Source organism: Asterias amurensis, chromosome 4 (assembly GCF_032118995.1).
Source record: "Asterias amurensis chromosome 4, ASM3211899v1".
In the NCBI taxonomy this organism is placed as follows: domain Eukaryota; kingdom Metazoa; phylum Echinodermata; class Asteroidea; order Forcipulatida; family Asteriidae; genus Asterias; species Asterias amurensis.
Window position 1 is genome coordinate 10,846,833 of NC_092651.1, and position 15,672 is coordinate 10,862,504.

At 37.5% G+C, this 15,672-nt stretch overlaps 1 protein-coding gene and 1 pseudogene across 1 annotated transcript in view; one reads left to right on the top strand and one right to left on the bottom strand.

Moving 5' to 3' along the window:
- LOC139935800 (uncharacterized) lies at window positions 1-5,800 on the top strand (annotated as a pseudogene).
- LOC139935799 (PDZ domain-containing protein 8-like) overlaps window positions 5,792-15,672 on the bottom strand; it is a 22,903-nt gene continuing 13,022 nt past the window's right edge. The window contains exons 13-17 of the mRNA XM_071930393.1: window positions 15,375-15,453; window positions 14,802-14,896; window positions 10,861-11,164; window positions 10,402-10,464; window positions 5,792-10,237 (exon numbers count right to left, since the gene is read on the bottom strand). Of these exons, the coding sequence (XP_071786494.1) occupies window positions 9,935-10,237; window positions 10,402-10,464; window positions 10,861-11,164; window positions 14,802-14,896; window positions 15,375-15,453 (844 nt within the window). The 3' untranslated portion in view covers window positions 5,792-9,934. The remainder of the gene's footprint in view (window positions 10,238-10,401; window positions 10,465-10,860; window positions 11,165-14,801; window positions 14,897-15,374; window positions 15,454-15,672) is intronic.

Below are 15,672 nucleotides of genomic sequence, written 5' to 3' on the forward strand. Positions count from 1 at the left end.
ATTGCCTATGTGTACTGTTGTGCTTATTCTTGGTTTTGGTGGTGCATATTAAATTAATTATAATAATGCTGGCATGTATTTAATGTATTAATGCAGTGATGTATGTTGTAATTAGTATTTTCGTGGCGGTCATGTTTGCTTCATGATTATGGATTTATATAACTCGATGGAGAATTTCTTTTTACTTTACACATGGAGGTAGAATTAGCAATGCATGCTTTACATGAGAACGCGACGCCGACCGTTAAATTTCAATTGCGCCCCCTATTGTTAAAAATCGTGCAACTCGTAAACATAAACACCTTGGTGAGAGCACCCACCGTTTCCACGTTCTGGAATTTCCTTCGTGTTCTTTCATTCAACTTTCGTATAAAAAAAAAACCCAACAAATTACACATATCAGTGGAATGATGTGCACAATGGCGGTGAGAATGCATTCGAAAGGTAAGTATATTTTGAGTTTAAAGTTTGAGTTTAAAGTTGTGTACGTTAAAAAAAAATGCCGTGAAACGCAGGTGCAGTCCCCCGCCCGCCAGCAGATTTGTATGCTTTCAGGGCCTCATCTCGCCTGGCCCTGCGGCTTGCCTGAAAATATAATGAGGAAACTAATGACCATAACATGGAGGTCCCCATGATTATAATAACTGAATTGTGTTACAGTTGGACAGAACGCTTTCATTCAACCTCGAAATAAATCCAGGCAGGAAGGGCATGGCAAGTGAAATCGTGACATTTTTAGTATTTTATTTTTTGACATCACCTTCACAATCTCACATCACATTCAACATTCTTGGGTGCACTATTTAAAAAAGGGCGGATAAATTGGCAGCGATGTGCGCAAAATTATCCTTCGAGTAATGCAGATTTTTAGGCGACCAAAGTATTTCCACATTAACCATAATTTTTACATGTAGTGTGACTCTGCATAGCAGCATAGACCTTTTTAATTGCAAATACTCGCTACAAGCGCATTAGGAATGGAATGTGGTGCATGCTGGTCTAGCTAGAAAGTGATCAACCAGCATGCACCTCATTCAACAGTTAAATTAGCACTCGCATTGGGTATTTGCGAAAAGGTCATAGTGGACCGTGCACAGTTACCGCATGCGATGTTTAGTGCAATGGGTCAAAAGACTTGAATTGGGAAGAGCCATGTGTGCTGTAGCTTTGAGATACATGGTAGTAACACATGTGTCGTTTGATCAAATTGTGCCTTCTTTTTCAATTGATTCCACAGAAACAATGATAGACACAAGACCAGGTACCAGTACAGTTGGTATACAGTGCAGTATATGGGAACAGCCACCTGAGCAAGTTCTTCCAAGTATACCATTGAACAAAGCAACAGAAGTTCAATCCAGTTCAAGAAGTTCAAGTGCAGTTGGAGGTGAAATTGTGCTTCAGTGTAGAAATGTTCATCAAAATGACCAGCTCGTTAAACAGTACGTGTAACCCTTTTTACCTGTGAGAAACAAAAGTATAGCTACCGGGCAATCTTGGTGGTCTAGTTGGTAAGACACTGCTCTAGAACTGCAAGGGTCTTGGGTTGGAATCCCACCCAAGTTTGTTCACAGCTAGGACTCGGGGAAAGTACTGAGTATACAGTGCTAACTCACATTTCTGTATAAGGGTAAAACCAATATGAATATTATTTATCCCTGATCTATTATACATTGTTATTATTTTTTTTTATACCATAAAAGGAGTAAGAAATTGGCAAATTAGGTTATCTTTGTGAGTAAGATTATTAATAAATTCTGGTTAAAAAACCAAGGGCTCACAGAAAAGCAAACTTAATCACTGTTCTAGACAAGAACTGAATAAAGAAAAGACAAGATAGGAAGTTTCGGTTTTAGATGTGGGAGAAAAATCCCCAGCAGTCAGGTAGGAACTAATTGCCCAATCCATATAGTGCCCTTGGTAGGATTTGAACCGGGTCCAAGAGGAGGGCAAGGCAATGTACCACCATGCTAACCTAATTGCCCCAAAGATAGTATTGCGAGGCTGCTATAAAAATAAAAACTGACGTTATCTTGTATTAAAAAGGAAACCTCTTCCTCCCTCCCCACAAAATAAATAAATAAATAAATAAATAAATAAATAAATAAAACACCACTGTTATTCCCAATTTCACATCTAGGTGTAATACAAACCTCAACTTGGACCAAGGACTGGATGGTGTAGTTGAATCAGAAATCACAACGCAAGGAGAAGCCTCGACATCTTCTCAGGATAAAATCCCATTCATAGACGAAGCTTCTTACTCACTCATGGTGGATGTCTTATGGGGACGGTTTAACATCCCCGTCAAGGATCGAACAAAACAGCATAAGTCGGCAATTGTCCGACTATGGAGAAATAGGGGAAAGTTCACCGTTAACAATAGCAATCCAGAAAATCTTTACTACAATGGAAAATGTGTGCCACGAAGATCACAACAAAGAGATTTCACTTCTAAAGGGTCAGAAGGAAAGAATCGAGGACGAGGAAGGCCATTAAAGAGGACACATGGGGCCAAGTTTGTCACTCTAGCAGGGAGGAACTTTGGTGAAGATTTGAGGCAGGATCAGAGAGATGACAGTATACAGTTATTTAGGTAAATGTAAAACCAATGTAATACAATAAAAATATATCTTGCCATTCTTTGCAGCTAATGCCGGGGCAATAGCTGGGACTTGGCCGAGGTTGTACAAATGTTTGTTTGCCATGTTCGGAGCCGCAAAAAAGGGCCGTTATGTCTGCTGCCGCCAGCGTCTCAAAATAAGTCTCCCATTGGTGAGGTAGATGCAGCCACTGCAATTATTGCCCTTGACTACCTGGAATTTGGATTTACCAACATTCTTATAATGAATATTATTGTATCTTCATTTTCATTAGTGATACATCACAGAGTTCACATCGAGGAAGGAACAATGAGGCCCAGTCATCACCAAGGAAACAGCCAAAGGAATCCAGCCCCATAAATGACGCCAGTAAGTTTCCAGCATTAGACGAAGCATCTTACTCTCTTATGGTGGACATCTTAAAGGGGCAATTCAAAATCCCCACCGAAAACAGAACAAGGCAACAGAAGTCGGCGATCATCAAGCTGTGGAAAGCAAAGGGTAAATACACAGTCGACGATTGTGATCCAGCAAATCTCTACTACAATGGCAAATGTGTGCTACGAAAAGAACAGCTTGTTACTGACAATCAGGGCCCAATTACATAGAGCTGCTTAAGCAGACAATACTGCTTAAATATTGTTTGCTTAGCAGAAACGAGCAGGATACCTGTCCCAAATTGTACATGAGACATTGTATTGTGGCCGGCAACCATATTCTAGTAAGCACAATTTTGTTGTGCTAAGCTACTTTTTGCGTTTAAGCAGCCAATGAGTTTGATGGAGAATCAAGGAGCTTGCCAGTTAAACAGACCAATCAGTAAACTTCCGTCCCAATGGGCTCAGTATGATAAAGACGGGCTGGGGTGAAATTAAATGGAGAATTGAGTAGTTCCATATCCACTGAAGAACTCTATTGTTTAGCGCAGCATCTTCACAATAGCCTCTCCTAATCATTCTGTTGTATGAAAACACAAAAACGTCTGCTTATGATTCCCGTAAAATAATATTTGCCAATAGATTTTTTATTGATTTGTGTCAATGGTACTTGAAAAGCCCAAGGAGACCAGTGGCACCTCAAATAGTCAGGACTTTGACACTAGTCGCACTATTTTTTAATTCCCAAGGTGCATTGCAGCATATTGTTTGCAGGCGAAATATAGAAAAAAAAAAAAAATTGTGTCACTGATGTCTGATTGTGTTTTGTAAGTAATTATGTTGTCGTGAACAGTTGTGACCAATTGGTTCACCGAGCAGGAAGTTGCGACTATTTTTGTAATAACCGATTACCCGAAAAATGGTAGTTGCGTTCGACTAAGCAATCAATAGTCACGACTTCGACACTAGTCACCCAGGCTTGGTACTTGAGTAAATGTTTGTTAAGTTGAATTAAGGCCAAGAAAGCGCAATAATAAAATACTCGCTCCTCAAGATAACTTAGTAATTTCCTCTTTATTGGCAGTCTCATATTTTCAATGTACTATGAACATGCACATTATTCATCAACACTTATACACAAATATAAAATATAATAATCTATTAAAATTAAATCTTGAACTATCAAGCATTATTGCACTTCATTAATATGTCACACTACATAATTTGGTTGGAAAATAAAGAGATGACGCAAAACTAATAGTTACAGTCAACAGTATACATGTAGTACAATACAGGCTAAAGGCAAAGTATACCTTTGGTCTTTGTAACCGTTTCACTGGTTTTAATCCTTTGTAATATGCTATAGTAAAACCAACCCATGAAAGTTTCCTTCTAAAGGCAGTGGACACTATTGGTAATTACTCAAAATAATTATTAGCATAAAACCTTTCTTGGTGACGAGTAATGGGGAGAGGTTGATGGTATAAAACATTGTGAGAAACGTCTCCCTTTGAAGTGCCATAGTTTTCGAGAAAGAAGTAATTTTCCACAAATTTGATTTTGAGACCTCAGATTTAGAGGTCTCGAAATCAACCATCTAAACGCACCAGCTTCGTGTGACAAGGGTGTTTTTTTCTTTCATTATTATCTCGCAAGTTCAATGACCGATTGAGCTCAAATTTTTACAGGTTTGTTATTTTATGCTTATAAATATTGATATACTCCAACTGCAAAGGCTAGTCTTTGACAATAATAGTGTCCACTGCCCTTAAAAGGTGGTAGCGTTTTTGAAATGTCACTGGAAATCTGGAGTAGTTATGTCCCACGCAGGATAATCTAGAAACTGGAATACACAACCTTAAAAACATTTCATCTCAGAGTGAAACTTTGAATCCCTTTCTCTAAAACCACATTCATTAGAAGGGAAATTTGTTTGACCTTTAATTTAGGAATAGAACCAAAGGTATACCCTGCCTTGTTTCGTGTCACTTTCGCCTGCTGTGACCTTTGTCCCCTGACATGACCTGTGACCTTAATTATTACTGTTAGCATTTAATTCTGACATCCCCTGTACATGTACTGTTCACAAACACACTTGTGTATGTCCTTTTCACAATGTGTAAAGTTTTGTACGACGCATTAACAATAAAAGCATGTACATGGTACTATAGCTCATGACCTTGTCACCCTACTGTGAGTATCATTTTAAGGGATTGCACACTACGCATTGCGCACTACGCATTGCGCACTACGCATATATGCATGATGGTACACATGGATTTCTGGCATAACTCTCATTATTTACAAACATCTTCACAATTTGGGATCTTTTAATACTGTGTCTTTCAATAGAATTTTCAAAACAGCGAATACTTGGTCACATTAGATATAAAAGAAGAAAATTCACTCAGTATTTTCCTAAGTACACTAGGTTGTACTATTGAACACATCATTGCAAATAGTTACCTTCGGTTATTAAAGTGACTTGATAACGGCCTGTATGGGGCATCATGCCCTTGAGTATCTCAAGCGTTGCATGCATGATCCAGGCCTGATACTTCACAGAAGCAACAAAGGCGATTGCCTCCATGCCCCCTCGTCAATGCCTTCATGCCCTTGAAATGCTCACAGTTGAAATTTACAATTTCCTCATATAGGGTGCCCTTCACCAAGGAGAAAATGCCTTGGTGCCCTTGCCCACTTCAAAAACGAAACATACAGGCCTGATGATCTGGAATACATGTGAATGGAGTACACATGCAAGTACAAAAGTCTTCGTAATTTCATAATTGAAGTACAATGAGGAGGGGGGGGGGGGGGGGGCGGTTGGGGGGTTATGGCTTGCTTATGATACTTAGTCCATACGAGCAGGGCTTGTACACATAAAACATTGGAAACCACCGTATGAACCCTAACAGGAAATGTACAAAGTTAGTAGGGCCTAAATTTCATAAAGCTGTCCAGAAGAAAAACATGCTTAACATCTAAATGTAGTAAGCAAAAATACACGGAGTACCAGACACATACTGTATAACATTTTGGCTGGTATACCTGGTTTTACTATGCAAAAGTTTTCTTTTGTGCTATGCATAGCTTTGTGCTTAGCAGCTCGTATTCACATGAAAACATCTTAAAATAAACATTCTTATGTTAAAACTGCAACTGTCAAGACATTAACACATTGTTTGTATGAGAGAGATTGGCAGTTGACATAAAGTGAAGTTCACACTCCTACCCCCCCCCCCCCCACTGTAATGGAGAAAGAGAGGAATACGTAAAACAGACATTGTGATGTTGGAATGCACTGCATGCAAGTTCAACATTAGAACTGTTCAATGACAAATGACCACTCAAAATATAATAGATATTTTGATGAGATGGAATGGAGAGTTCTCAAATAAAAAAACAATTCATGAAATTCGAGTTGTTTTGGAAAAACAGAAACAAAAATACATGGCAAGTGTTCGGATTTTGGAATGAAAACCCACGTATGGAGCAGTACATAATACAGGAACACATTGCTGGAATATAATCGAGCTTCCGATTTAACCCAGACACTAACGTCAACATTGTACCACACATATTTTGCGTCATGTACATTAATAAAGCATTAATAGATATATATATATATATATTTATTTTTTGAAGTACACAAATAGAAAAATTAGGCAGGCTTCAGTGAAAGACAGATCAACTCTAAACACAGTCTACCCTCACTAAGGGTTATCCATAATATCTTTCAAAACTATGGAGCAATCTGGACCCATATTTTGGAAGTTTGCCCTAAGCAAGCCAACTGAAATAAGGTGGAAAAAGAAACAAGTCAACAGGAGACTGCTGAATATGATTTAAAGTATACTCAGCAAAATGTTCACTTATTCCATCAGCATTCTTACTTCCAAAGACTGTGTCCAAAACGGTGACTTCACCTACAGCTACGGCTAAGTGCGTCCGCTAGAGTTGAAGAATAGGCAGATGCGCATGATCTAGCCGTAGCTGTAGCCGAAGTTGCTGTTTTGGACACGGCATTATCATCACAGACTCATCAGAGAGCTCACAAAGCTATTCACATCCCCATTTTTGTATCATGAGGGATCCATGAGCACATTTTGGCGGAAACCAGCGCTTTACAAGACTCCATTTAATACTTTATTTTGGTTTTACCGTTTTACCTATGTGTGTTTGCACTGTATACTCGGTACTTTCCCCAGTTCTGTAAAAAATAATCCATGCATATTACTAGGGTGGGATTCAAACCCATGACCTATGCGATTCTAGAGCTGTGTCAATTTGTAAGACACTGCTCTAGAATTGCAAGGCTCAATTGTAAGGGTCACTGGTTTGAACCCTACCCAAGTAATATGCCTGTGATTTTGTTTACAGAACTTGGGAAAGTACCGGGTATACAGTGCTAACACAAATTGGTGTACAGGGGTAAAACTTTATCCTCGATGCAATTTAACATCTATTACTATAATAATTATAATTATATTCAAAAATTTCAAGTCAGTAAATAAATTATTCTACACTAGCACTAAAATCTGACCTAATACTGATAAAAGGAGGACCCAGCTTTTAAAGACACTGGACACTATTGGTAATTGTCACAGATCAGTCTTTTTAATTGGTGTAACTCAACAAATGCATTAATTAACACACCTGTGAAAATTTGAGCTCAATTGGTCGTCGAAGTTGCCAGATAATAATGAAAGAAAAAAAACACCCTTGTCACACGAAGTTGTGTGCTTTCAGATGTTTGATTTCGAGACCTCAAAATCTAATTCTGAGGTCTCAAAATCAAATACGTGGAAAATAACCGCTTTCTCAAAAATCTACGTTGCTTCAGAGGGAGCCGTCTCTTACAATGTCTCGTACTATCAAAAGCTCCCCCATTACTCGTTACCAAGTGAGGTTTTATGCTCATAATTATTTTGAGTAATTACCAATAATGTCCACTGCCTTTAAGGTATATTATATTCTACAACACGACAGTAAGTTAATAATTGACCAACATAGTTGTTAATAAATAGTCACTCTGCTTAATGTTTTAAAATTTAAATTTGTATTATACATTTCTATAACGGGCTGCATCCAAAAAATAAAACTTATTCAAGATATTCATCTGGTGTATTTATGTGACCATTTTGTTTTCAACTACAAATAAAGTTAATTTAGAAGCTTTTACATTACATGGTACATGCACATTTATATTTAGTTTTCTTGTTTTAAGCTACTAAAAAATATACAATATGGAATCAGTTAATATTCAATTCATATTTGTGGCCTTTGACATATTTTGGCCCAAGCCTAACCAAACTCCATCCATCCCAAATAGTACCGCCCTAAAATGATATTTGAATAAGGAAGGAAAGTAGAGACGGATGGACTCTGACAAAGGTCAATTGTGGTCCAAGGTTGGCCTGGTAAAAATGTTCTCAAAACAATATAGCATTAAAAGAAGAACAATGATTTTGTAGTTAAATGTGTACACATAATTCACAGGCAAAATGTGCAGCTCATTTTTAGTGGCGTATCTGGAGGGTGCAGAGATAGCACAAACACTCCAGGCAAACTTTTCTTCTTTGAATCCTGATGCGAATTCAACAATTATTAGATCACTGCAGTACCCGCTGCTAAATCATAGGATTCAAACTGCTTCTAGCTACAGGGCAATCTTGGTGGTCTAGTTGGTAAGACTCTCGAGTTGTAAAGGTCGTGGGTTTGAATCCTACCGAGTAATAGGCCTATGATTTTTCACAGAACTCGGGAATATACTGAGTATGCAGTGCTAATACATATCAGTGTAAGGGTAAAACTAAAATTGTATAAAAAATGGAAAATTAAAACAATAATGAACACTATCCTCTAATATATTGATTTTACAATTGACAAGATTGACAACTCATTTTTCAAATGATTTCAGCCTTGCACATTTTCAAGGTAATAATGTGTTTCAAATTTACATGTATACATCACATTACCATACATTTTGTGGCTCACATAGTGACCAGCACTTAATCATCATCTTCTTGTACTGTGCAAACTTTTAGTTTTTGCTTTTTAAACCTAATTTTCACATTATTTTGTATCCACTTAAAGTTTTTTTTTTTTTTGTATAATTTATTGAGTACTATTAATGATCCACCTTATCTCAATACAATTTTTTTAACGTAATCTTTCAATTGCGAATTCAATGTAACTTTGCCTTTGGCAAATAAACTGACCGTTTTAACAAACCATAAATAGTAATAATAATAAAACAAACACCTCGTCCAGAGTATACTCACACATTGGTTCAAGTGCAAGCAATTTTAATGCAGCCAACCATACCAGGGTGAACCCCTTTTCTTAATGATAAGTGCACTGGTTTATTTTATGTGCATTACACAACACAAGGGACACAACTTTCTGTCCTATCCGAAATGTCAAGACAGGGACTTGAACCCCCACTCTGCTGGTGAGAAACACCAAAGCTTGAAAACATGCAAGCAGAGCGCTTTGTACAACGCCAATGCATATAGAGATTCGCGAGTTCATGGCGCTAAACTCAGTATATTGTATATTAATGTTCCAAAGTAAAGTACATTTTTAATGTTAATTATTTTATAACCATACAAAAAATGGTAAAACATCGGAGAACATTTAGCCTTACTTTATAAAATGTGCTGAGGGTCTATGACAAAGCCTGAGAGACTATCTAACGTTATTAACTGGGCCCAGTTTCATAGAGCTGCTTAAGCAGAACATATTGCATAACAATTTTTCTGCTAGGCAGAAGTGGGCAGGTTACCAGTCATTAGCTGCACATGTAACATGGTAGTTTGGCTAGTATTCTATATCTGGTAAGCAAGATTTTGTTGCACTTACAATGTAGCTACATTTTGTGCTTAAGCAGCTCTATGATATAGGGTTATATGCCATCACTCTGCCATGATGTACACCAACTACAACACCTTACCCACAGCTGTCATTCACCTCTCCATTCTGCTCCTCCACTGGCGGCGGCGACGGCATCTCATTGCAGTGCTGTATGCCTGCGCAGTAGTGCAGCATCAGGACGGCCAGCATCTGCATGCGTTCTTCACTACGGGACATGCTGTTGGTCTTGCGCTGATGGCGCTGCTGCTGCTGTTGGCGCTGGTGGAGTTGCTGCTGGCTTAGGCGCTGCTGGGGTCGGTGCTGGTCGGCTTGGATCTCTTGGGATAACTGCAGCTGACGGTCGACCTCTGCGTCTATCTCCTTCTGAAGTTTACTCACCTATTGACAACAATCAGAAGATGGTATAGCATTTACTGGTGATACATTACTATGCCAATCTCCCTTGGAAATTTTGGGCACTAAACTTCTCCTAGTTAAATTTATGAAAGTGAAAAGCTACCCCTCCGAAAACAATCCTAAACAAAAAGCTTATCACCCCTTACCATTGCTTCCAGTTTCTCCTTTCTCTCGTCAATTGGAAGATCGACATGCAACTCCCGGCCGAGCTGAAAAAAACCCACACCAAACAGTAGCAAATTTATCAAGCATTCCTTCATTTTAAGAAAGTATGAGAAGAGTTATAAACTGCTCTTCTTAAATTATCATGGAAGGTGGAGCTCTTTGAACTATTAGACTAAAACACAAAATTTAAACAGCAATAAGTGTAGCATGATTCTTTTATATGCATTATACAACACATTGTACCAACTGTTTCATGTGTCACACAAAGGACAAAGCAATAGTGGTTAAGTGTCTTGGTTACAGACACAAGTGCCAAGTCCAGGACTCGAAACCAAACACTAAGCTGATCAGAAACACCAGAGCTTGAGTCTGATGCTCTTAACTACTAAGCCATAACACCCCAATTTCTTTTTGCTATTCAAATTGAAAACTGCACTTGCCTCTCTTGCAGCTGTCATGAATACAGCATCGGTGTCATCGATGCGGTTGCCTTCAGCTCTAGCCAGGTCTCTGAGATCCTTCTTCAGTCGGTTCAGACCTCGGACGGCCGTGTTGATATCATCATATTCCTCTTCGTCCGAAGACTGGGAGGAGTCATGAGGTGACGGGACCGGGGAGGGGTTGGGGGAGGGCTGCGGGGATAAGCCCCGCCGCTGCGTTGTAGGCGTTGTCTGAGGGGAGGGGTCTAGATTCTTCAGATCCTTCGGCGGGGAGGACTGGTCCGGTTTCCGCCACACTTTGGTTCTGGAGAGAAAAGTCAGGGAGTGTTTTACTGAAGTAATGTGGTGAATTTACAATCCGAAGATAACATAAGACTGGACAATAAGAAGAACAGAGAGTAAACAATTATCAAAACTTACTTTCTAATTAGTATAAAGGCAGGCTTAGGCCTAGATATTATTTGTTTTCCTGAATAAATGAAGGATTAATACCTCCTTTTCATGATGCACATAAAGCGATCACAGTTAAAAAAAAAATTAATTTTAAAATTGGGTCACCGATTATTTGAGTTTCGCTTTTTCTAAAGTGGACCTTTTTGCAGATTGATTAACGTCTTAATGTCTAAATGTCAGACTAGGTTTATTTCCTAAACAAATGGACTAGAAATACATGTAGAGCTATTAAATTACAGCTACATTTGTAAATTTAGGCCTATAAAATAAGTAGTTCTCACTATACAGCATGATTAAGGTATCACATCACATAGATATCATGGACGATAATTTTGTTTTCTTCACTTTTACTACCAGTTCCATTTCCTGAAAAATGCCTAATTTTTGAATGGGCATCACATTTTTGAGCTCTATAAAACAGTTTATACTTTGATGATTAGTGAAAGAATTTATAAAGTACTATTTTGCACCATTACTGAAGAAATTTTAATTGCTGAAAGTGATGTACTTACAGGTGCCTTAAAGGAGCAATGGCTTCTGCTCCTAACACGTTTGCTTAGCAGCTTTGCTTAATAGCAATACTTTAAGAAAATGCTAAGCAGAATCAGAATGGGTATCAGGTTATCCCCCCGCACAGATTCCATCAACTAACTGTTGGAGACTTTTGCATGAGATATCATAGGCAGAAAGTACACGGATGAAAATTGTTGAATGAATGCTGGAGGAGCAGTAACCATGATTTCAAAAAAGGTCTTTTTGTATCTTCAGAAACAATAAAGACTTATAGGCCTATATACTATATTATATAAATTTGAAAAAGTCATGCTTGAACCTGTTTTATGTTTAACATGTACATGTACAAGAGAAATGTTTGATGTTAAAGGCAGTGGACACTATTGGGAATTACTCAAAATAATTATCATCATAAAACCTTTCTTGATTACGAGTATTGGGGAGAGGTTGATGGTATAAAACATTGTGAGAAACGGCTCCCTCTGAAGTGCCATAGTTTTTGAGAAACACGAATTTGATTTCGAGACCTCAAGTTTAGAATTTGACGTCTTGAAATCAAGCATCAGAAAGCACACAACTTCGTGTGACAAGGGTGTTTTTTTCATTCATTATTATCTCACAAATTTGACGACCGATTGAGCTCAAATTTTCACAGCTTTGTTATTTTATGCATATGTTGAGATACACGAACTGTGAAGGCTAGTCTTTGACAATTATCAATAGCGTCCACTGTCTTTAAGTAAACAATTCACCGATATGAGGACCAGTGCAACATTTGAGTAACAAATCAAGAATGAATATATGGCCAACTGTAACACCATATGGCTGTGGAAAATACATGCTTAAATATATTAGTACCGAGTAGAATTATATCATCAAAGGTCAAAGGGCACACAAGATTTGATTAATAATGGCTTCATAACCATGATGCAGAGTGCTTCACTGTCTTACATCAATATGTGTGTAAAGTATGAATTTGGCTTTTATGCAAGTTATATTCAATGTTACATACCACACACACAGATTCTTATCATTCCATTGGTCGAATACGCGTCACGTGTCATTCTTTATTTTGCTATGTATTTGCTGCCACGATGATCCACAATTTAATATTAGTCCAATATAAGAAATTATTGGCCGCTGTCACAGCGTCATTTTCAAAATAGTTATTCCAAGTTTTGTCCCAATGAGGCAAGTTTAGAAGTTGTTTTTATAATAGTCAGAATGTGGGATGGTCGAGTTTCTTATTTTGCATGTGTTGGGAAAACAATATCGAATGACAAGGATCTATGTGTGATTTACATTAAACGGACATTGAATGTGACTACATTCCCTGACAATTCACTCATATGTATGTAATATTTGTACAATGGACATACTGCACTGGGACATGTTAATGTACATTAGTGTTGTAACAAAGGAAATATACAATTTTGGTTGGATTTCAATGGTAGTATGTACTTGTTAACCAAAAACCTAAAAATTTCCATACAAAACATGCTTACACCAAGGTCTGTTTAAGCTACAGGTATTATGGATTTGACTAACAGTAGCCAATTGAAGCTTCCTCTTGTTTTCTGAGAATGCATGATAAGAGAATGTACTTACAATGAAAGTGTTTTATTAAGGTAATTGGATGACCCCCTTGCAGATGAATGTAAACTTTTCTAAGGGACAAATGGTTGCTTTCGGCTTAATCTTTTATCACACGACCATAATCCTGCTGGTTTTGAGTGGCTGTTTAAAAAGACCTCACCGCCTACTCTTTTATTTCCTTATTGTAAACCAGAATGGGAAAAATGCCCTCTTCCAAGAGGTAATGATGTACCATCCCCTGGAAAGAAAGTTAGCCACTCAAAAGACAAACAAAAGGTAGACATTGAATTCTACCCAGAAAAATTTCAGATGAAGAAAAGCATCCAAAACCTGAGAAATTTGAGAAAGGCTGAGAAACAATGTGCAGTTGAAGTGATGGTACAATGAATTCACTACACCATATGAAGAAAGCCTTAATTTGTGGGCTATGCATCAAGTAATAAATCAGCTACTTGCAGTTGTGGTAGTGTTATGTAGGTTAAATTGTCTTTTTCGGAAGATGACAGGGTCATGCCATGCAAGAATGCGCAACAATGCACCACAGTCATTGTGCAAGATACAAGGGTCACCAACCATTGCACGAGGGCGCTAAGCAACTAGAAGACATTATCTTCCAGTCCCAGGGCATCATGACAGTTTCTGTGAACAGTTCTGAAATAAGGTGCAAGAGTATTTCATCTTGGAAACAGTTTTCTTTAAGGCAAAAACGTCTAACACTTTTAAAATAAGTGGAATGAATAATAAATGAGAGAAAACAAAATATTCAACACTGAAGCCATTGTTAGCTTCTTAACATCCAAAATGAGCAACGATTAAGCCATGTCCAATGACTGCAATGGGAAAATTAAATAGGACTTTTTGGCATTGCGGCTGTAGCCACTGCTAAAAATCCATCAATTTGAACACAGCCTTTAAGTTCAAACAGCTTGTAACAGCTTCAAAATCAGCTCCAATGCTGCAGGTATATAGTTTGGATATGAAAGTGTGAGACTCAGACCAATTAGACCTGAAAAGCCAAGACAAAAACTAAGACCAAACTGATAATACGAACCATTTAAAACACAGGCTTACAGTTCTGGACATCAAGACCTTAATGTAAAATATTTAGGATAAAGTGAAAACCAATGGTTCGAATGTCAAAATAATGTTGGATGTTATGTTTCATTTATTTCCTATGATCTCTAAGAATCTTTTCAAATTCCAAAAGACAAATGTCTTCACTAAAACAAAAGTGCTGAAAAACAAAATACAGGCATTAGTCAAAAACCGCATTTAAGCCCAACAAATGCCATGGATCAAAAACAGTTAATATAAAGACAAACAGCATACAACTTTAGCATAGATCAAATGAATGAAGCAATAGCAAATTTGTACTGTACCTGTCACATGGTAGTTGAGCTTGCGTCTTCTCTGAACATTTCTTATGACAAATCAACTGACAAATCTGACATTTGAGAGCATATTTGGTCCAAACCTAAAAAAAAGTTTGAATTGATAAAAATGGTCATGTATACAAAATTTCAACATTATAATCAAAGTCTTATATAGCACATGTACCTACCAAACAAGGTACTCAAGGCGCGGAGTATATACACACTTTCAGAAAGATAGGCTATTGCAGTGATGGATTCTGAGACCCAACATGACTATATAATAACATCAAAACTTCTATAGTCCCTTTATCTAGGCATGCTCTAGGGCGCTGAACAAATGGCACTAGTCAAAAGCTAAGCAGGAACAATTATATGGACAAAATATAATAAATTGAGAAAATTAATTACTACAGATGCTGTTGTTAATATATTAAAGCTCTTAACACAAGACTGTGTAGAAAAATGCATTGGTAGTGACTATCCGGAAAAATCGAGTGAATAAAAAAAAAAAAAAAAAAAATTACAATACAAATTTTGACTTTTGGGTATACATACATCGTGACAACACACAATTTTTACCTTTTTAGAGCAGAAATCACATCTTGTAGGTACTGAAAAATGAGTTCCAACAAACCTATGCTGTAACCCTGGAAATAAACTGCACAGAAATGAAAAAACAAAAACAAAAGCCTTTAAAACTAATTTATCCCACATTCACTATTTTCATAGTATAATTATTCTATAACCACACATGGGATTGAGACGAACACTTGGTTCCAATTACAAAACGTATACAATTCAAATTTCACATTTCATTTTAAACTGTTTGCAGTACCCGCTGCTAAAACATAGGATTCAAACTGCCTCTAGCCACCGG